This window comes from Perissodus microlepis, chromosome 14 (assembly GCF_051167445.1).
Source record: "Perissodus microlepis isolate ML-2025 ecotype Zambia chromosome 14, ASM5116744v1, whole genome shotgun sequence".
Lineage (NCBI taxonomy): Eukaryota > Metazoa > Chordata > Actinopteri > Cichliformes > Cichlidae > Perissodus > Perissodus microlepis.
This window is the reverse complement of record NC_140474.1, coordinates 38,095,416-38,118,813: the sequence shown is the minus strand read 5'-3', so window position 1 is coordinate 38,118,813 and position 23,398 is coordinate 38,095,416. Positions and strand designations below refer to the sequence as shown.

Genomic DNA, 23,398 nt, shown 5'->3' with positions numbered 1-23,398 from the left:
TTCAGTGACAATCTTTCTGACTTTGATTTTTTTATTTACATTTTAAACTTTTACAAAACAACTATTTTTAAGAACAACAGGACTGCAAAGCCAGAACACTAGCAAAGATTGAGAACAACCATAAACTCTTAAATACAGAGTGGTCTCGTCAGTTTTTAACAGCCAACTGTGGAATATGATCCAGTTAAAACACTCAACACCACCACAAACGTCAGTTCCCCGGATACAGTGTGTGCAGGTTGCATTACTATCTGGGATGTTTTTGTACAGGTTCTCCAAACTACAGTTTAAATACAATATCAAAGACACAAAGTACAACAATCTGTCTCAAAGCAGGTTGTAATCAGGTTGCCTACAGTATAAAGAAGATGCAACATAGTATGAGTGTATATACTGGATATTTATATATATACACACACATTGCAGACAGTCACAAAGTGAAGACTACCAAGGCCCCGCCCACTCCCAGGCTAAGCTGTTCTATTCACATTTAACAAGAATATCCAAAGATGCCATGAAACAGCAACCAGAATAGAAAAATCACCAAAAATATATATATATGCCATTATGAAGAGCTACCAGTTTGGGGGGTACTTTTTGTTTTTTATTATTTTCATACTTTTAAATAAATGGTATGGACTGGAAAACATATACAACATCAAGTGTACTCGTATAATCAAGATATCTTTTGAAACATTGCACATAAAAAAGGGATAACGTACAGAAAAGAAGAAGAGGGCATGCTGAACAACAGATCGGATGAAGAGTCGGCTACAAAATAAGGCCTTGACAGAACATACCACCAACTCAGCACATGCTCTCTTTCACTTCACGGAACGACACGAACATGCAACCTTCCCAAACAAACACAGAGGAGCTGAACACAACCAGTCGTTTCATGTCAAAGCTTACAGATGTTCACAGATCAAACGGGCTCGCGCCTGCTTTCATTCAGTCACATTAGATTGAAACAAAATGATACATTCTTATTTTCTTTTTCATATATTTATATTTTATATATATATATATATGTATATTTTTAAAAACGAAAACCTTTAAAACGACACCGGTCCATTTATTGCACACCATTGGTTCACAAAAATATTTTGGGCACTTTGCGTTTCGACAAACAGCAGCATTTCATTATAAAAAAGGTGATCTGAATACACACACCAACACAACACATGAAAAGCATGACACACACGTGGAGAATAGAAAACTCTCTTTTTTTTCAATTCTGAAATTGTGCAACTAGAGTTAATAGGTCCACTTACTAAGGCTAGCCTCTTCAATGCACAACATCATACAGTGTTGTAAAGGGCAGAACAGCAGGACCCCTCAGCTAAATAACATGGACCGCTTTGAATGATTATCTCTTTCTTTTAATATGTGCAAGTACTGATTGCCACGGCAAATCCCCAATAAGAGAGAGAACATTTGGTCCTAGAGGAAAAAGCTCGGTTTGCACCCAGAGAAAAAGGGCAAATGGCACGACATTTAAAAAAGGGCTGAACGGATGGCACGGGCCGACGCCGCTGCTTCTTAAGACGGCTCTGATTGGATTCTCAGCAGTATTCATCCTCACGTTTACAATCGAGCTCGTGCACCCTGCTGGAGTGAGCGCAAGAATGAGCCGTTTGTACGACTTTTGGGGGGCGCATGGTGAACCTAAGCACAGAACCCAGCTGCAGTCAGTAGCATTCGACTCAAAGTTCAGGCGCAACAGAATCACAAGCCTGTTGGCACAATGCGGGTAACAGAAAGTCTGACCCGAAAATCCACATTTAAAATAATCAGTAACACGAAGAACGGCCTGCGTGGGTAACATTTCCAAAGGTTCAACGCTGCGTTCACACGTTAGCAGACGGGTTACTTCAAAACAACATTATCACATTAACACTCGACAGCCTCGTGATCACACAGATGGCTGTCACACTGGGTCACTCCTGCTTCCTGGGCTACAGTAACTGTACACTCACTGAGCAGTTTAACGGTTAATGTAAAAATACTCCTCGAACTGTGACGTCACATATTAGTTTTAGAGTTCAGAGTCTCGACGTTAGCCAGCACAACGTTACTGATGAAAGGGTGGAGAGCTAATTATCAACAGGAGCAAAGTTTGATGTTTCTGATAAAAGACTGAAACACGAGCTTCTTTGTGGCTTTGGCACACAGCCTGTCATGTTGGTCACATACAAATGAATTTAATGCACCAAGGTCAACACCCATATACGTGAGATGCTGCGTATTAACAAGCTTCCACAGTCGGCCCCCAGTGGCCGTTAGAGGAACTGCAGTTTTTAGCATTGCCACCTGCAGGTTACCGCTCGGTGTAATTCACTGCCACGTCTATCCATAAGTTGTTGTTACAAAGCTTATACAATGGTCGTTGTTAAAGGGGATGTAGTGGATGTGTGCCACTGTTTACGTGTTCCCAGTAAACTGCTCAGTGAGTGTTAATGGTAGTCAGGGAATCGTCCCCTTTGTAACAACTAGAAAGAAAAAAAACTAAATCCTGGTTGAGTTCAGAGTCCCACAGAGCCGCAAAGAAAATCACGCCGTCAGTGTAACATCGCTCCAATAGTCAGGATGCAGTGTCCAACGCACCTGCTGAGCCACATGAACATCTATCCAATGAACTGCCTTTGGAAAGAAGGCTGGGATGCTACATTGCCATATCACATTTGGGAATATATAATACTGCAGTCGTTGACGACAATGTAACAATGTGATTTTTTCAGTCTCGATTTGTATCCATTTCGTTGGATTACAAAATAAAAGTCGCTCTAGTGCCGATCCAATCTTGAGATATTTGACGTCACGAAGTCTAAACAGGAAAATCGTATACTGCACAGATGTGTTCGGGAATACTTTGTCAAGTAATTTCAAAAAATGAAATGTGTTCATACTGATCAAAGAAATGCACATACACACACCTGACATATCATTTCACAACAACCAACATTCACAGCATTCAAATAGTAAAACTACAGTACAAGCTATTGCAATATAGATAATATTGACATTTAACAGTTTGCCTATAGCAACGGCACTAAAGGAATAACACAGTCTCTGCCAATACAAACTAGCATCAGCACTACAAATGAATACAAACATTTTTTCCAAAGACTTGATTTGTCACTGTTGGCAAAGCAAAGACCTTTTCTTTCTCTACACGGTACTTTGTTAAAATGGGAACTCTCAGGCACTTTCCAAAAGTAGAGCAAGGCTTCGATTTAACAGACCTCGAATTGGCTAAGACAGAAATGACTTTAGCTTGTGCTGCATTCACGTCATATGGGAAAAAACAACCTTCCTCCTTTAAGTGACTCATAAAAAAACTTGGATTTCGAGCGAGATCTTCTGACCCGCTGAAATCTCACATCAACAGTGAAAGTTTATGAAATATTATATTTGAAACAAAAACAACCCCACAACAACAACAACAACAGCTGACATTGAGTTGCTGGGTTTGGTGAGGTGTTCAGCATCTGCGTAGAGAAACGCCAGTCAGTCGAAGTATCAGAAAACTTCAATCGCAGCGTCCTGACAGTTTCACACGATGAGGCGGCAACATCCAGTCGTCCCAACCGATATTCCCATATGACATGACTGCAAAATAAGACATAATGGGCAAGTAGAAGACTCGAATCACTTTATGGTAATGGAAGCCACCTCCTTGGCCTGAGCATGTTGCTGCTGCTGCTGCTCTTCTTCAAACACCTCTGGGGAACTGCCACCCACGCTGTTGTCCATCTTGGTCTCCTCTGTCATGGGCGCCGTGTCATCGGCGTCCATCTTCGGGGAGGCTGGGGCTTCCAGGGGATCCAGGGGCTCAGGTGACAGGAAGCCAGAGGAACTCTCACAATTCTGGGTGGAGGAGGAGACCTGGGAGATGACGGGCATCTGCACTGAGGAGGAGGACGAGGCGGGGGTGGTGGTGGAAGCGGAGGTGCTGCCCGGGTAGACCGGATGATGCTGGGTCTCCTCCAGCTCGTACTGGACTCCCAGCGCCTCCTCCTCCTCCTGTACCTGGCTCAGGTAGTCGGGCACGAGGAAATCACTGCGTGGAGCAAGAGAACACGTTAAGTTCCCCGTCACCCGACAATAACCGCACATGTGATTTTCACAAAAACACACTGTAAAATACTTGTATATACATATACTGTAATACACAGAACATATGTCCACGTGTCTCCCCATGGAGATGAGTTCTCTGTCACTGTGACCACCAGTAGACCAAAAATGTACCGATGACACTGCGGCTACTTTAGGGATGAGGTCTGGGTATTTATAGACTTTATCCCGACGGTAACACCGAGCCAACAGAGGAGACTATCGAGGGGCAGTGGGTCTGCAGCCAACAGGGAATGAGCTGAAAAACCTGAAACTAATCTCCAACAAGTTCTATTAATATTTAAGTTAAATATTTATCCCACTGTGCTTCAGTTAGTCCTCTATCTGGAACAAGACCACTCTCCCTCTTCTGATTGGTGGCTCCTCGTAAACAGACGATTTGAAGAGAGAGCCGTGTGCCTGAGATGAGCAGGTTAGGGTTAGGGATTGTCTGTGCAACAGCACAAACAGCTCAGTTTAAAACCTGTCTGTGATGGTCCGACGCCTGAGCTTTGGAGTACTGTGCAGAAGTCTTGAGCCACCCTCAGGCTGACTTTCAAGTTTTTTCTGTGCCGCTTCTTTTGGTTATTATTGAGCTGAATCATTCCAGCGTTAAAAGGCCCAAAGTCAACAGATGAATCAGTGCTAACACCCAGGGACCAGTTTAGGCACTTGTAGATAGGCTGCTAGAGCCTATCAGTGAAACATGTTTCAGTCAGTGGTGTTGAGGAGTTTGCCATAATTGATGGAACCATGAATGCAGAAAAGCACCATCAGATTTTATCCACCATGTGGAAAGCCTCTGCTCGGCAGCAGCGTCATTCTTCAGCATGACAAAGATCCTGCCAATGCAGTAAAAGCATACCTGCTTAGACAAACCACACCGAGGACCAGTGGGAGCCCAGAGCTCCGTGAAGCAGTGTGGGATCATCTTCAGAGAGAAGGGAGCAAAATGCAGTCCAAATAAGAGCTTTGGGAAGAAGAATGGAGAAATGTTCCTGAAGCTCAGCAAGTCACTGTAACAAGCTCCTATTTTCCTAGCAGAAAATATATATAAAGAAATCCACTCAAGACTTTTGCACAGTACATCAAACTCCTTCTTTGAAACTTTGTCCACCTTCAGCATCCAGATAACCAGGAAACTCATAATCGGGCCGCTGAAAGCTAAAAGCTACTCCACATCTTCCATCATCAGGGTCACACGTGTAAGGTTTGTTGCTTGTATTTCTTTCACATGGTAGCAGATTGAAAACGTCTTCAGGGGTAACTTTCAGTATTTTACAACTGAAAGAAAAACATCGTAAACTGTTGCAGCTCCTGAGCGTTTGGAAACAGACGGCGTCATTGCCCTCTCTTTAGGTAAACGTTGGCGTGATTGGCTCTCCCTCATAAACACTGGGTTTAAACGGCGACGGTGTGCCTGAGACGACCATATTTACTGACATCATACTGAGCCAAAAGTGGAAAAACTGTCAGAAACTAAATGTTTAGAGCAACCCAAAGCCTGAGGCTTCAGCTTAATTGTACAATCACTGTACAGTAAATATAAAGCAGACAATAAAACAGGGATAACAGGCCTTCTATGACAGCACGCTCTATCATAAATAAAAATGAGTAAGGCCGAGGAAACATGTTTAGAGTGTTTTTCTGTAGTTACAGCATAGTTTAAATTTGTTAATAAATTCATCATCTTTGTGATGCACCTTCATCTGACTCCGTCATTAGTGTAACAACTGCACTGATTCAGTGTGTGGGATTGGTGGATTCATCCTTTACATGAACGTTTGGTACGAGTGCTGTAAACTATTATCGAAATTCATCTAGATACAGAAACTGGTGCTGCCTGAGCCAAAGGGACACCGAGCTTTCATCACATGGTTTCCATGGATGTCCTTTCAAATGTGTCAGTGCCGTCGATCCTGCAGCTGCACATGTGCAGACTGTCAAACTACGGCTGCCGCAAATTATTATTTTGATAGTCGACTAATCAGATCGTGCATCCATTGGATGTTAAACGTACAGCTGACTGCACCAGCAGCATCTGCTCTATCATTAGCTTACAGCTGGAAGTGTTGAAGGTGCTCACTAAAAATAAAAACAGATGATAGTTTATTAAACTTTTAATGAAATTTGCAGATTGTTTCAGTGAAGCTTAATAAACTCAGCCGTCTGCTCCTTACTATCTAAAATATATCAGGACACCGGAGTAAACTCTCGAGCGTCTCACACTTCTGTTTAATCTGTTGTCTGCTTGACGTTTATTCAGCTGTGTGAAAACTTTAATCTCAGCCAAACCGATTTACTCAGGAACAAATAAAACACTGAAAAAGCCAAACAGTAACATTTTTAAGTTATCTAAGTGACTCATATATCATGTTTAACCTGAGTAGCCAAAGACGGCGGTGATCTGAAAATTTGCCGTTCTCGCCGGCTCGAGTGACCCTCGACCTCACGGTCAGCTTTCGAGCTGGTGGGTAACAGACGTCTCCGAGAACGTCGCCGCGCTTTTGCAAATATGTGATGTCTCGATAAATCGAGCAGATATTTGAAGTTCACACAGCTACACTCTCGCCTGAAAATATGTTAAAAGTTTATTTTGTGACCCAGAAAGATTAATAAGAGTAATATTAAAACTAACTAGCTGATGATGAAAACAAATAACCTCCTAGATTTGGTTAAAGAAGCAGAGATGACAAAGGCACCACACACAGTACCTGCTACAGTACGCTACAGTTTCTCAGGCGTGCTTATTACTACGGGTTATAATTTGGACAGTTACTCTGGGTGTTAAGGAAACTCAGTAAGCTCTTGTTTGTACTCTCGATACTTCACTTCATCCTCTTACTTCTGGAAGTCTTTCAGTCAGAGCTGAAACAAATTTGAGGTATTTGTAATTTCCTCTCAGTGGTGAATGTTAAAGGAACAGTTTGACATTTTGGGAAATGTCTCCACTCACTTTCTTTACTGACACTTAAATGAAAAGCTTGAGACCATTCGTGTCTGTGCAGTAAATGCAACGCTACAGCCAGGAAGTGTTTGCTTAGTGTGGCATAAGCTGGGCCAGTCGAACGGTAACTAAACTACCAGCAGCGTTTTCCAAAGTGAGCTGGTGATGAACTCCAACCGGAGCCTGCAGCAGCTGGGGGACTGGTTCCTCTGCTGCTACACCCAGCTCACAAGGCTACTGTTATTAGCATCCCACCTAGGGCTGCCACGATTAGTCTATGCCGATGACTGTCAGCTTTACTTACCTTTTAGTCATCTGGATACCTCCCCATGTCAACCACTGCTTGACTGTCTTAGCGATATTAAATTATGGATGGCAAATAATTTTTTGAATTTTAATGGTCGCAAAACGGAAGTAATTTTATATGGCCCGCATCGTTCTACTGATACCCCAGATGTTGATTTTGGTGATTTGACCTCTCATCTGAAAAGTTCAATCACTAATCTTGGTGTTAAACTTGATTCTGCGCTTACTTTTGAAGGTCATGTAAATGGGGTGGTAAAATCAGCTTTTTATCACCTCAGACGCCTGTCGAAGGTTAAGCCTTTCCTTTCCAAACCCAATTTGGAAACTCTTATTAATGCTTTTATCACCTCACGTCTGGACTATTGTAATTCCCTTTTAATAGGGGTCGGGTCGGGCACCTTGTCACGCCTGCAGTTAGTGCAAAATGCGGCGGCGCGATTTTTAACCGGTAGTAGGAAATTCGATCACATCACTCCGGTTCTGGCTTCCTTGCATTGGCTTCCCATTGAATTTAGGGTTCGTTTTAAAGTCCTTTTATTGGTTTTTAAATCTTTAAATGGTCTGGCTCCTGTCTACTTATCTGATTTGCTGAAGCCACATGTTCCTCCTCGCTCGCTCCGTTCAGCTGAGCAGCTGCTGCTGTCGGTCCCTAAGTCGCGGCTGAAATGCAGAGGAGACCGTGCCTTTTCAATTGCGGCTCCGATGCTCTGGAATAACCCTCCCCTCCAAATTAGACAAGCGTCATCAGTGCAGGTCTTTAAGTCCAGATTGAAAACCTATTTTTATTCCCTGGCTTTTAACTCTGTAGGAAACTGACACCTTCTTATTTATTTTATTGTATGTAATGATTTTATGGTATTTTTAATTTGGTAGTTGTTTTGATCTGTGTTGTTCAGCACTTTGGTCTGCCTGGTGTGTTCTTAAAGTGCTATACAAATAAACGATGATGATGATGATGATGATGATGATGATGATGATGATGACGACGACTAGTCACAATTATGTCGACTATCAAAATCGTTGATTTAAGAGTGTAATAACGGACTGAAACAGAAGGTGGCAGCACTGCATCTACAAGGACACCAGCTGCCGTTAAACACCAAAGAAGAAGAAGCTGTGCCCGGTATCGTAGCTGTGTCCAAATTCAGAGGACGCATCCTCCTGCGGCTGCATTTGTAAGCCAATGATGTCACAGCGACGCGACAAAGGATGTCCAAATTCGAAGACTCCTCCAAATGCGGCTGACAAATGGCAGAATTCATAGCGCGGCTCAGCCAGTTCCAGTTTCCAACAATGGCGGCAGCTACTTAGTTTTCATATTACTCTTATTATGAATGTTGTTGTTTGGCTTTTTCAGTGTTTTATTTGTTCCTGAGTAAATCGGTTTGGCTGAGATTAAAGTTTTCACACAGCTGATTAAACAGAAGTGTGAGACGCTCGAGAGTTTGCTCCGGTGTCCTGATATATTTTAGACAGCAAGGAGCAGACGGCCGAGTTTATTCAACTCCACCGAAACAATCTGCAAACTTCATTAAAAGTTAATAAACTATCATCTGTTTTTATTTTTAGTGAGCACCTTCAACACTTCCAGCTGTAAGCTAATGATAGAGCAGATGCTGCTGGTGCAGTCAGCTGTACGTTTTACGTCCAATGGATCTGATTAGTTGAGTATCAGAACAATAATTTGCGGCAGCCCCATCTACAAGCATATGCATGTAATTGAATGACTGTTGTTTATTCAAAGAGAAACTTGAAATGATATTCTCTGTTTTATTTCAGTGCTGGGACCAGTTACGGGGCACGACTCCCAGTTTTCCCATGTTTTGAATCATGTGGCAAAGGGTTTCCACACCTGCCACAGCACACAGTGCTCACAGCAGTGACCGAAACAAACAGACAGGCAAAGTGCTGTGGACAAGGCCTTATTAGGTATTATCAGTATTCACATTTACACCACAGTTATCAGAGCGGTCATGACGTTTTCATTCAACTCATCAGATAATCCTTATTCCCAAAATATAAAACAATTGTGAAAACAGTTAAAGTTCCCCAGTAAATACACACACTTGATCTAAGCATTCAAATCATCTGAAAAACAGTTGTACAAAGCCAAAGTCACGACAACGAGCCTTCTGTTAGAATCTAAACTCAACTTTTTTCTCATCCAGGTGAGATCTGAGTAAATGATGGGGGCGGCGCCCCCTGACTCCTCACCTGCTCTGGAAGTAGTTTGCTAGTTCGGATGCCTCATGGTTCAGACTCCTCAGGTGTACAATTAAATTGCCAGAGTTGGTGAACATGGCGCCGCACGTTTTGCACTCATAAATCCGCGGCTTGCGGATTATGTGTCGGGAGACCCTCATGTGGTGCTTATATTCACCGAAGGACGTGAATGTGGCGCTACAAATCTGGCACCGGAAACAGCGTTTACCTTCGTGCTTCAGCCGATGCATCTTTAGGGAGTAGGCCCGTGTGAACTTTTTCCCACAGCGGTCACACTGGAAAGGTTTAATGCCTGGAAAAAGAGACAAAACCACGCTTGCTGATCTGTACATTAGCATTACACAAGTGTTTGTGTCCACGCGTGTGAGATCACAAAAAGCCTTCGTTAAGGTTTCTTAGATCAGAGTCTCCTTGAAAGTCTCCTTTGTTTCCTGAGGCATTTACAAGAGCAGCAACTTGTATGCTTTAACCTTTTTATTAAAATCTTCATTAGCAACTTCACAACCGAGAAATGTATTAACCCAGTTGTTCTTCTTGTCTCCAAGTAAAAAGACAACGTCTCAAAAAATGTCTCAGAAAACAAAGGCTGCAACATTTTTGTTTACTTCAAAGGGGCGTGGTGCTGTGCAGTCATATATGAAGAATCTTGTGATGCGCTTGCTTTCATATTTCACCTACCGGAGTGTATGAGCATGTGCTGTTTCAGGTTTTGAATGCGTGTGAACCGGACTCCGCAGGTCGGACACTGAAAGGGCCGGTCAGGGCCGTTGGTGCCAGGCCGTGTAGAAGGACTGATGTAGAGATGGTACGGATACTGAATACCTTCCAACCTGAAACACAAACAGAGGACTAGTCATTGATGTAGTCCAGTCCCAGTCCACAGCATAGAGCTCTAATCTATCATCAAAATGCCCTTCTTCTATTTTAACAGTGTTGACAGCGGATCAGGGTAACAACTCGACATGCACAACGTAGCAAAAGCGTGAGCATGAACAAGCATGTGCGTGCACCTACAAGTACCGTTGTTGCATCTGCTGGTTATAAAATAAGGAGTTAACAGAAAGCACAACCCTAACCAAGCATATATGTGTTTATTTGTGTCGTGTGATTAGTGATGACAGCGATGTGCGTCACACTGAGACAAAAGAACTGGTAGTTGACTTCAGAAGGAGGAAGTCCGAGCTGCAGCCTGTCAGCATCAACGGGGAGTGCGTGGAAAGGGTCTCCAGTTTCAAGTTTCTGGGTGTGCACATAGACACAGACCTCCAATGGAGCTCTAACACCTCTGCGGTCTTAAAGAAGGCCCAACAGCGTCTCCACTTTCTGAGAATCCTCAGAAAAATGGACCTGAAGAAGGAGCTGCTGACCGTCTTCTACCGCTGCTCCATTGAAAGTGTGCTGACATATTGCATCGTGTGTGGTTCTCCAGCTGCACCACAGCACACAGAAAGGCACTCCAGAGGGTCATCAACATGGCCCAAAAAATCATTGGACATCCTCTTCCCTCCCTGAAGGACCTGCACAGCACTCGCTGTCTCCAGAGGGCACGCAGCATCCTACGGGACTGCACACACCCAGGACACCGGGTGTTTAAGCTGCTGCCGTCTGGCAGGAGGTTCAGGCTGCTGAGGTCCCGAACAAACAGACTCAAGGACAGCTTTTACAACAGGGTGATAGCCCTGATCAATGCAAACAGCTGACCTGACTGGATACCTCCCTGGACTTTTTTAGGGGGGAGGTAACAATGTTTAAAACAATAACAATAATATTTATATTTATAACAAGGTGCAATAATAATTAATGTGCAATAATAACAGTGTGCAATACACATACACTTATTCTTCTTTTTATACTAAGTTAATATACTGTGTTGTGTTGTTTGTTGCGTTGTGATGTGTCACATCGTGTCGTGTTGTGTTATATGTAGTGCCGACGTAGGACAGTTTTCCAATTTCATTGTACTACTGTACTATGTATGACTGTGCAATGACAATAAAGAGTTATCTTATCACACAACGACCATTCTTTAGATTACCGTGCATCATTTAAACACGACGTCTTTATTGTCTAACCAGGTGTGGCCCAGACGTTCAGTCGCGAGAGCCGCGTCTATATGTTCTTTCCTGCTTTATGATTGGTTCACAGCGAGTTTCAACAAATCACGATACCTCTCATCATCTTCCGCATGTCCTCCAGCGTTAGAGGTGCTCTGCATTGACGGTAAGCCCTCTGACACGCCCTCATCCATCGAGCCTGGGAAGACGGAGGGAAGAAAATGACTCACGGTAGCTGTCGACTGAAAATAAAGCCTAAAGCATGACATCTTGGACACGGTTAGACTAATGCACTCTTTGAAGGCTAATCCCCTGCTTCGGGATTGATGCTGCTGGATAACAAAGCACTGTGCCACTAAACAGTTTAGGAAAAAATGACGAATGTTTCCATTTCCTTTTTTTATTTATGGAAAGGCAGAAAAGCCTTTCAAGCTGAATTTGGACCAGTGGACAATAAAACTTTCCACTGAGACAATACAAATAAAAATCCAGTGGGTGGGGAGGCAGCTCTGGGAGCAGGGCGAGGCAGGTTTGACTGCACACTTTGCAAAGCAGCGCCGTCTTAAGTGGGTCAGGACACAGCCCCGTTACACCAGTGAGAAACACAATATGCACACAAGTTTGATCTAAACCGAACGTTTTAACCAAATATAGTCGGTGCACATATGATACAACAATGCACCGTGAAGGTAGGACGAAGACGGTCACCTATGGAGGAGGACTGTGGACTGATGAGGAGCTCCTCTTGGACCTGTTCGCTCCCCGGCACCGTCTGCTGGTCACTCAGCGAGCTCTGAGAGGCACTGACTGGCTGTGACGATGCTTCCTGGACCTCTTCGTCACTGAGACGCTCCACCTTCACCCTTACATCTTCCTCCTCCGCTGCGACAGGTGAAGACACCGTCTTTGAGCTCTCGCACGTTAGGAAGTCGCTGAGCCGACGGCCAACCACTACCTCCGAGGTCCCCGGGGTTCCCTGCTCCAAACAGCGAGGGCTCTCCGGCAGCTTCGATTTGTCCGAGTGAAACCTCCGGTCGATACCGAAAGGGAAAGTCCAGGGGAAGGCCAGGGAGGACTCCACGGGCTGGGCTGCGCTGTCTGAGAACGAGGGCGATGGGTTGGGGATCTGAGGGGAGGTGGTGACCATCTGTGTAGTGCATTTGAGCGGACTCTCGGGGGAAGCCATCGACACAAAGCTTTTGCGTTTCCTTCGCGATTCGCGGCAGATGGGAACATTTCTTTCCATCACGCTGCAATCGGAAGACACCGGCGACACGCTGCCATCCAGCGGTGTCAGGGCACAGTTTGACGAGGCGCTCTCCGGTGCCGATTCGTGAGGTTTATCCGCTCCCATGTTGTTGTTGTTATTGTTGTTACCCGGAGTCCACAGAATACTTGACTTCATGAACTCCGAACACGTACTAGCCACAGCAAACATCTGCATGTAACTGGCAGCTGCCAGGACGTCGATGATATTCTCCGTGCTGATGGAAAGAGTCGACGTGTAGGCGTACTCCAGCAGGGGAGCGAAACCGCTAACCGTCACGTGGTGAAGGTCCAACACAAACTTGTCCTCCTCCTCAGGCCGGCCCACCAGTTTGGAGCGGAAGAATTCACTGCAGCAGGCCAGAACCACTTTGTGGGCCAGGAAGAGCTTGTCTTGGACTCGGATGGTGACATCGCATAAATGACCCTCGTTGCGCAAAGCGTTGAGCTTCTCGAGCATCTCCTGGCTGTGCGAGGTCGAGCTGTGGGTGAAGGTTTTCACCCCCATGTTGGAATTCCTCTTTATCCAAAGGATGCGTGTCCTGCAGAGACAAAAAGTCATAAATAAATGCTTCCGTTTGGAAAAGAGGAGTGTTACCGCGCCAGTCCTTTCTACCGGTAAGAGACAAAGAAACAGATCGCTGTGAATGAACATATACTGTGGATATTCTCCAAGATCCTTTTTAAACCTTAACCAAACAATGTAAAAATGATATACCGTATAGCTGCTGGTCAGGTGCACGACTAATTAGACGTGTCTGTGGATTTTAGACTTTTTGACAGATAAAACGAGGAATCTGGTTAAAGGGCTGCTACTCTGAGTCTACAGGTGCCAGTTTCTCACATATTCACACACTCCAGTCAACGCATGAGGAGAAACTCTGGTTCTGTATCAGCACGAGGACACTGACAAGCAGACTGGGAGGGTCAGGGATCAAACCACCGACCTCCTGAGCCACAGAGAAAATAGAAAAACACTCATGAAAAGATTTACCTTTCTTGTGTTCACTTTTTGACACAAAGCTGTTGTTTATTATAAATCAGTTATAGCTCAATCACACCACATTCCCTCACAGCAGCTCAAATTAAATCACTGTTCAGTTCAGCTCAGGCCAAGACGGCTAAAACTGATTTTCTTTCTACAAGCTGTTGCATTTGGTCCGGGTCGGAGACCAGTTAGGCTCTTCTGTGGTGCGTAACAGTTGGCTGTTAGCTTCAGCAGGTGTAGCTGTGCGCTCGCTGCCGCCCGGGAGTGTCTTCGCCTGCTCTGTATTCACAGACATCCTTTGGTGGAGGTTCAGTACTGTAGGTGTGCAAGGATTAGCTTTCCTTCCAACACAGATCAGAAACAGCGAGTCAGGGCTTATCTCGCCTTCGTGTTCACGGCCCTCCTCCCCAACGTTGTGACACGTATCTGGTTTTCACTTCACTTAAATCAGCAATCAACAGAAAAACACTGTAAACAGACACATTTTAGGAGCTGAGGAAGTGCATGACCTCAGTCAAATGAATGAGGTTAGATTACAGCACTGACCAAAATATCACCATCCTCATGTAGCTGCTGTTATACTATAAACTATACTTTTGATAGTTGCAGCAGTATGTCATTACTCGCGGCTATGATGACTACTGAATAGTTGTTTTATATGTAGTCATCAGGCTGTCTCTGATGCTGCTGTTACACTTCCAAAGGACTAGGGTGGGTTTTGATAATCGATTCATCGATTGAAATCGAATCTGGCTTGGATAACGTGATATCGATTCATTAAAATCCTGAATCGATTTTTTAATATAAATGTATTTTGCCCAAAACGCCAGAATCTCAGGTGAAACCTCACAAAATTTCAACAACCCCCAAACAGCTAAAACAGTAAATGAGAGCAGGAACACGGCTTCTGCACAGAGACGTAAACACAAAGCTCGGAGCCGCCGACGCATCAGAATCAGTGAGATGTGGCTTTCTCACCGACGGCACGGACACGGTCGGGGCTGAAAGCCGACTGATTCTGATGTGTCGGCGGGTCGAGCTTTGTGTTCACGCCCTTTTTGCACTGATTCTAAAGCTGTTAGTTTATCTCTCTCCAAACAATATTGACCGAACCAGCAGCAAAAGAAGATCCAAACTGCGCTTCACATAAACATCGTCATGAATTCACTCTGACTTTTGCTGTTTTGCTTCCACCAGGATAAAATCACACTTCATGCACAGCTCTCTCTCTCTCTCTCTCTCTCCCCCCTCTCTCTCTCTCTCTCTCCCCCCCTCTCTCTCTCTCTCTCTCTCCCTCTCTCTCTCTCCCCCTCTCTCTCTCTCCCCCTCTCTCTCCCTCCCCCTCTCTCTCTCTCCCCCTCTCCCTCTCTCTCTCTCTCTCTCCCCCTCTCTCTCTCTCTCTCTCTCAGTTTCCCGTCTAAAAATCTGTTTTGTTCATTATTCTCTTGCTTGTTACGCACACGTCTACCGTTGTTTACAGGCTGTCGGATGCTGGTTTTTTTTCCTTTTACTTACTTCCAAAAACAAAACCTAATTTCTGTCGTTCAATACTGAACAAATTTAAACTTTTTTAAATTATGCAAAATGCAAAACGCCGTGTCTCTAATAAAACCGCTGTAACTTCAGAGGTGATGTTCATGTGTTGATTAATGGTTTTCTTTCGTTTTTGATCTACTGCAGAATATTTTTATAAAATCCCAGAACAGGAAAATCACCTTCATGTTTTTCTGTTTTATCTTCAGCGACTTTGACACAAAGGCCTCTGCTGTGACGCTCACACCTTTGATAAAGTCTTGCGAGCGTCAGCTTCCTTTTTATAGATACAAAAACATGTAAATGTGCTGATCTGAATTATAATATTTCTGACTGTCTGAGGCAAAATTTCCCAGATTCAAATCGAATTGAATCGAATCGATTCTAGAAATCAGTGGCGATCAGAGATGGGCAGTAACACGTTACTTGTAACGCGTTACTGTAATCCGATTACTTTTTTCAAGTAACGAGTAAAGTAAGGGATTACTATTGCAAAAACGGTAATTAGATTACCGTTACTTTCCCGTAGGAACGCTGCGTTACTGCGTTACTAAAATCGTGACTTTTTTGCGAGAATGTCTCATGACAGTGACGTAAGCGAGTGCGACGTTCGTGACAACAGCTGTGTGCAGATCAACAATGGATCATATATCAGTGCAGAGAGAGTATGAGCGTGCAGCGTTTAAAGCTTGGAAGTACTGACCTTACTTTGAGTTTGATCCCATAAAAAGTGACAAAAACATTAGTGTCCGTTGTGCGTGGGAAGAAGACTTCTTTTTACAGCGAAAAAAACCCTAAACAAGCACCGAGTAGCTACCACGTGATGGGAAACTCACAGAAAAGCTGCCGTATCCTTCCACTGACCGCTGCGGCTCACCTGCACCAGAGCAAACCTCCGTCTACCCTGCTCCTGCTTTACAGGTGAAAATAGAGCAACAGGACCGCTAGTCTTCGACTTTATTTACTTTCTGCTGTGTTTTACTTGCATCTATTTGAAAGACTGAGTGTAAACACAAAAAAAATATTTTATTTTATGTGCTGGAATGTGCAGAAAATAGGTTTAAATGTTAAACTAATTTCTTCAAGTCAGAGAATGTTGCAGATAATTTAATTTTTGCTTGATGCATAAAGTTAAAAGATTAAAACTGATAAAACAAGTTAAAAAAAAGAGACTTTTCCATTTGATTACATTTTGTATGATGGATTATGCAGAAAAAGTAGAATTGGGCTGAAAGATCTATCACTTTATCACCTATTCAGGTTGTAAATCGTGTTTTTAAAAGTAACTAAGTAAGTAATTACTTTTGAAAATAAGTAATCAGTAAAGTAACGGGATTACTTTTTGGGGGAAGTAATCAGTAATTAGTTACTGATTACTTTTTTCAAGTAACTTGACCAACACTGGTGGCGATACCCAGCCCTACGAAGGACCAGTAGAAGATGACACATTAGTGTGTCTCACCACATCACTATGTCTTAAAATGTGTGTGTGGCGACCAAAGAAGAACGACGCCGAGTGAGTAATGTGACAACTTCAACAAGTAATCGCACTCGCACTTCAATTTGAACACCAAGAAGCAACAGGACATTGAAGACATTTTAAGAGCCTGTTTTGTCTTTATTTTAGTTTGAGACTTTTCTACTGACCCAAACTTTACATGACTATTCTTTAAATCATTGTCAATGTGTCAAATCCAGGCCGAGCTGTCAAAGACTCGGGTGTGGAATCACTGACTTACTCAACAATCACAAGTACAGAAACAAAACGAGGGGTCAAATATTACCCTGCAAGACATGACGTCGAGAGCAGAGACAGAGGGGGACAGGCAAGTGCTCGATGTTCAGAGGACAGTGGATAAAGGTAGAGAGGAATATAAAGAGGTGCTTTCTGAGGGGAAGGTGAAGGGGGGCTGAAAGCAGGCAGGGGTAGGAACGCAGAGGACCAAATGCCAAGTTATGTAACGACAATCAAAGCAGATGCGCGGCGATGCGAGCCAGACCCATGTGGAGGCCAGCGCACTACAGGACGCTCAAGCAGCTGTCTGCGAGACGTGGATTCTCTGAGGCATGAGATTTTCCATCAAACAAGAGCTCGAGTGAAGGGGCTCTCACAGGGAGAGCGCACTCTCCTTCACACGGCCTCACCAAAGGAAAATACTCTTGGGCCATGTTGGCCCAGTAAAGGCAAAGTGAATTATAGATTTGGGCTGCGGTGGTGCAACAGGAGTCTGAACCAGCAAACAGAGCATATTAGAAAACGAGCTTTACTTCCACCACGAGGTTAGACTCCTGTCAGAAGAAGAGATTTCTGTTAACCTGTGCAAATCAATGTTCTTTAACATGAAGCTGAGATGGCAAACAGACATTTCACAAGAAAAAAGGCTGTGCTGATTCGAGGGAATCATGGAGCTCCAGAGTGCAAGGACCTCTTTATATATTTATATTTGCATTGCTGTGCATTTACCTATGAAGTCAGACGACACAAATCCTTTTTAAGAGTGAATTCAAAATACCAGACAATATTTTTTTCATTCAGACGCAGAAACATAAAACGTTTGTTACGCGCTCTTATTTATTCACAGTCTGCGTGACTCTGCTTGAATCCGCTGGTTGTTCCCTTTGTAGCATTCACAGTACGTGTTTTCAACAGCGACGCTGCACAATCCTCTTTGGTGGGCAAACTAGGCAATTTGGACACCCACAACATGGTTGAAGGGTGTCTCTACACTTTAAATTCTTCATTCAACTGTTGTTATAAATGCCAATCTAGCAGAAAATAGCTAACATTGGCAAATAATGTCAGCAATAAATTGGTCAGGTTTCACAACAGGCATGTCTTAAATCTGTGCAATGTTGCTAAAATGAGAAATATCCTGTTTCAGATTTTCAGGTTCTTCTAAAAACTCCCTGAAAGTCTTGACTTGATCCAAAATGCTGCAGCCAGGTTGGTTCAATCCAGAATTCAGGGTAAAATCCTTCTTCTCTCAAATTTATGAACGATCAGGCCCCGTCCTGTCTTAAAAGTCTCTATGGTTTCTCAATAGAGCACTACGCTCTCAGTTGTTTCTAAAAGTAGAACGTGAGGCAGAGCCCGTGGATTCACAGGACAGGCCTGTGACTGTAAGTCATTAGCCAATGATCAAGTGGAAAACACCACAGCTGACCAACGTTTATAAAACAGGCTTCATTTTTTATTTAGTGTGATGTCACTCATAATGGGTGACGAACATAAGAAAGCCTTTTCACCCCGGCACACTTCTGTAAGACTGGGAGTCTCTTAACGATCACATCTGTTGCCACCTGGTGGCCTTCAGATTGCAGGATGGTGGAAGCTATGTCAGGGCTCTAGAGTGCGACCAATTTGGTCGCAAATACGACCAAATTTTTCAGTGGTGTGACTAAAAAAAAATATTTGGTTGCACCTGTGCGACCAACTGTTCGGGTAGCAAAAAAAAAAAAAAAAAAAAATCTGCAACCTTCCCTGTGGTCAACAACAGACACACATTTTGCCCCTATCATGGACTAAACCAATCAGAGATAGTAAGGGGCGGGACCTCTCTGATTGGCCGTGGTCCAGTTGAAAGTGCAGGTGGAAGTGGGAGGTGAGTAGCTTGAATAAAGCGATTCATTAAATCCTGAATCGACTTTTAAATATAACTGTGTTTTGCCAGAAACGCCAGATTCTCAGATTAAAGCTCACAAACCATTTCAACAACAACCAAACAGCAGATGAGAGCAGGCACACGGATTCCACACAAAGACGTAAACACAGAACGGACCGACGCATCAGAATCAGCTTTGTCTTTCTCGGCTTTCTCACCCGACGGCCCGCAGACGGACACGCTGTCGGAGCTCAGCGATTCTGATGCGTCCGGTCCGCGCTGTGATTACGTCTTTTTGCGCTGATTCTGAGCTGCAGGTTTTGTCTCTCCAACCAAAATTCACCGAGCCAGCAGCAAAAGAAGCAGCAAACTGCGCTTCACATTTGATCAATGTCGTCATGAATTTTGCTGTTTTGCTTCCACATTAAAATCACACTCCATGCACAGCTAGCTCTCTCTCTATCTCTCTCTGTACTTCAAGAACAGTTTCCCGTCTCCAATCTCTGTTTTCTGTGTTATTCATTCGCTTATTACCCACCAGTCTACCGTTGTTTACAGCGCTGTCGGCTGCTGTCTTTTTCTTTTCTTTTTTTCACTTAAATGACCTCGGACAAGAAAGCCTGTTTTTCTGTTGTTCAATACTGAAGAAATTTAAACTTTATATGCAGAACATTGTAGAATATTTTTAAGGTTGTCTGCTATAAAAAGCCAGACCAGGAAAATCTCCTTCATGTTTTTCTGTGTTTTATTCTCAGTTACTTTCACACAAAGGCATCTGCTGTGATGTTCACAATTCTGATGAAGTCAGTCCTGATAAATGATCAGAATTATAATATTTCTGACTGTCTGAGGCTAAGTTGAATCGAATCGGGACTTTGAAAACCGGAATCGAATGGATTATAGAAATCAGTGATGATACCCAGCCCTAGTGAGCAGCCTAGGCACGACAGAAGTGGATGTAGCTGTAATAGGAAAAGAACTATTGCTAACTTTTCTGTTAAGTTAAGGCCTGATCCTTCTGAAATTCATAGCCAGTGCTCTGACACGGTGTCATCAATCTTTGAATGCTGAAAAAGCACAGTGTATCCAGAAAAACACATTATATTATATAAATTATTATAAAATTTGTGTGCGCCTAACTTTTGTGCCAGTACGCCTAACTTTTTAAAGTTAGGCGGTACGCCCATGGCAAAAAGTTAGTCTAGAGCCCTGTATGTCCATCTTTCTTACCGTCTAGATAAAAAACAAGAGAGAAGATATATTTGAAGAAAATAAATAATTGCATCGACTATTCAACTTTCCACGCCCAAGTTATTCCAAAACGTGTGCAGAAAAATCAATAACAAATGTTATTCCTCCACATATGCAGCATCTGCCCGGTGTGCTAACCCATGATATTACCTGCCTCGTCAAACTTTCCTCTGACAGAGACACTGAAAGAATTTTGAAGTGAAATTCATGGGAGAATCCTGTAACGTCCATAGGAACAAAGCCTTTTAAAGCGCTATTACGGGCACTTGGTAAACTTCTGGCTGCTCGCTTATTCACAAGAGATTTTTTTCCTTTACACCAGTAGCTCTTCCTCACTTTGTGTCCTCCTGTGATCAGACCAAGGCCCTTTCACTCATTAGAGGACTATTTAAATCACTACACTATGGAGGCACTCTAAAGTTAATTTAGAGAACATTTCAAAATGACTTGTTGAACACGCCACAATAACGTTGATCCTCATGTTAAGTTCAAACATTAGGTTTGACACTCTGAAAGATATTTTGGTTTTTAACACAAATTCTGGAGGAAAAATGCATAAATATACTTCTTTGTAACAGCTACTTAAAAGTGAGCATGATTGTTTCCCACATTAGACTCTGGATTTGTTTTGATGCTGTTTATTAGTTTATTAGCAGGTGAATAATAAGACGAATAAGCTTGCATGCAACTGATTAAACAACGACTATATGACAGACGATAGGGGCGAGGGGGCGTGGCCTTCATCCTGCACTTATACTAATTGCATTGCATGAAACCAAAGTGAGCAAAAGTGCAGGACTATAACAGCAGAAAGCTGAGAATGTGACTAAAACAAACAAACAAAGAACGACTGTGTGTGTGTGTGTTTCGAGTGTGTGTGCATCTCAGTTTCAAGTGGACAAGATGCTCCGCGAACATGATTGCAACAACAATCACAGTTTAGCAAACACTAGCTAACGGTGTCAAACAGACGCCGAGTTTGCCAGGAGGCGATTTGAATTTTCAAAATAAAAGCCAAACGAACCTGACAAATCATTTGAAGCAAATGGGGCACGTTAATGTGCGACAGTTACTGGTGTCGTTCAACGGGTTTAAAACACAGTTGTTACCTACAACTTGCACGACGTAAAGTGATTATTACTATTATATGACTATAATAGCCATTTATACTAGTCATCATTTATATTCATGTGTTATTCACAACTATTGCTGGTAGACCTGTGGTGTTTTTTTTAAGTTAGCTTTCTGAACTGCACTGCAGTCTGAGATTTTACCAATCCGCATAAATACTAAGACAGAAATATACAAAATAAGAGAACATTTTTAATTGACTTCATTTATTTTGAAGCCGACGTATTCCCATTTCCGTTTTGACCGCAGACTAGCCGCTGCACTTTGACGCAGCTGCTCCACGGGAGCTAACTGGCATTAGCTGCCAAGCTAGCGATAGCTGAGACAACACGGCGCTCTTAGTTGGTTTGTCTGTCGTTTTCAGTGTCGAGAAAGCAACACAACCAGACAGGAATATACACACCACGGTTAGCGTTATCAGACACAGCGGACGAAGGTAGTTTACCTTCTCGGGTGAGGCCTGTGATAACGGATGGGCCTCGGGTCGCAAACAGCTCAGCTGACAAAGCAGTTGGAGACAGCGGTGTGCCCTGCCGCTCTTCTCCGCTCCCTTCACATTCCTCGCTCTTCCAGCAGTTGTCAGCCTGCCAGCCGCCAAAAGTCGCGCTTTAATTAAGGCTCACATGAATTCACATTACAGCAGGCTGGTGTTAAAAGTTGCCGAGGTGCAGTTTTTACCCCTTTGTGCTCCCCGCTGTCCTTTCTGCGCTGTATTTGTACCCCCACAATGCAACGCGCATCTCCCACTGTACTGTACAGTACTGTCAGAAACAGGAAGTCTCACATTAAGCTGTATACGCACACCTCGGGGCAGCTTGGGGGTCCCCGCTGTTTGTATGCATTTGTGTGAAGTTTATATTTTCTCTATAGAGATGTTCATAGAATCGCAACGTGTGCAAATCTGCTGTATTTGTACATTTTCTCGTCTTTATATTATCACATCTATTATTTAAAGTAATTTGATAATCTTTTACTTACAATCTGTGATTTTGACTTTTGGAAATTCTGATTTTAACTCTTCTAAATCCTTTTATATTACAACATCCTGTGTTTCTTGATGCCTCTATTTATTGTAACTTTTAAATAAAATGATGGTGTGCAGTTCAGGAGCTCCTGTTAACCATGTAAACCTCAGACTTTCAGTATAACTCGGGGTCATGCCACCTGCAGAAATACTCCTAATGAATCTGCAGTGGTTGGACATTATGATGGGCAGGAGTATTACAGTGGGTGATTTTATGGAGTCGGAGAAAGGTCTTCTGTATCTGAATAAGACTAGGGATGAAGTAAGAGGACAGCTGCACAACTGGTGAATATCTTGGGACAGGATGTTGATGTGGTGGAAGAGTACATAGACCAACAACAGGCTAAACTCCGAGGAAGCTGAGGTGCTTCGGTCTGTGCAGCACAGTACAGGAGATTTTCTATCAGTCACTTGTGGCTAGTTCAGTATACTTTGCTGGGGGGGAAGCTGGTGAAGAGCACTGGATCATCTGAGCTCTGGTGAAGAGGATAATCCTGACCACCTTCTGCAATGCAATATAGCATTTTGGCTAAGGTCCATTTTCCCAGTAATGCCAGAAAAAAAGCAGAAATAATAATAATAATAAATCATTTGAACTGGTGTAAGAAGATAATTAAATGATTAACTAAACAAGATGACGACAACCATCATTATGGATGGACTGTAACATATGAACAGCCCCCAGCACTCCTACACAGGAGAAAGATTGAACGGGAAGCTGAACAGTTATTTTTTGGTCATCATTTGACTGACATTCAAAAAAGTTTCTCGTTATTTCTTTTAAATAGCTTTCATTTCAGACTTTGAATTTCTTCAGCGTGATAAAGCTCTACGGTCTGCTGAAACATTACATACCAACTGAAAGTCAAACTGAACTGTGGATAACGTGATTATGGTCATGCTGGTATTTTTGAACTATTATGATTTTAACATCAACCAAGCTCAGAATATAGAATA

General features: G+C 43.2%; 1 protein-coding gene across 2 annotated transcripts; it reads right to left on the bottom strand.

Moving 5' to 3' along the window:
* Nucleotides 1-10: 10 nt before the first annotated feature.
* zbtb44 (zinc finger and BTB domain containing 44) lies at nucleotides 11-22,179 on the bottom strand. 2 transcript variants are annotated; one of them, XM_084950619.1, is made up of 7 exons: nucleotides 22,096-22,179; nucleotides 21,863-22,001; nucleotides 12,355-13,454; nucleotides 11,761-11,845; nucleotides 10,271-10,422; nucleotides 9,584-9,884; nucleotides 11-4,063 (listed from the first exon to the last, which is right to left on the bottom strand). In XM_084950619.1, exons 3-7 carry the CDS (start codon nucleotides 13,418-13,420, stop codon nucleotides 3,652-3,654), a joined length of 2,016 nt encoding a protein of 671 aa, XP_084806745.1. In that variant the 5' UTR covers nucleotides 13,421-13,454; nucleotides 21,863-22,001; nucleotides 22,096-22,179; the 3' UTR covers nucleotides 11-3,651. The 2 variants fall into 2 exon arrangements, with proteins under 2 accessions (XP_084806745.1, XP_084806744.1); XM_084950618.1 differs by having other exon boundaries at nucleotides 21,863-22,173.
* Nucleotides 22,180-23,398: the final 1,219 nt, after the last annotated feature.

Coding starts and splice junctions, on each gene's coding strand:
- zbtb44 (XM_084950619.1), bottom strand. CDS start 13,420: ATGGGGGTGAAAACCTTCACCCACAGCTCGACCTCGCACAGCCAGGAG. Junction 11,846..12,354: donor TCCACAGTCCTCCTCCATAG/GTGACCGTCTTC, acceptor CCGTCTTCCCAG/GCTCGATGGATGAGGGCGTG. Junction 9,885..10,270: donor GCACATGCTCATACACTCCG/GTAGGTGAAATA, acceptor CTCTTTTTCCAG/GCATTAAACCTTTCCAGTGT.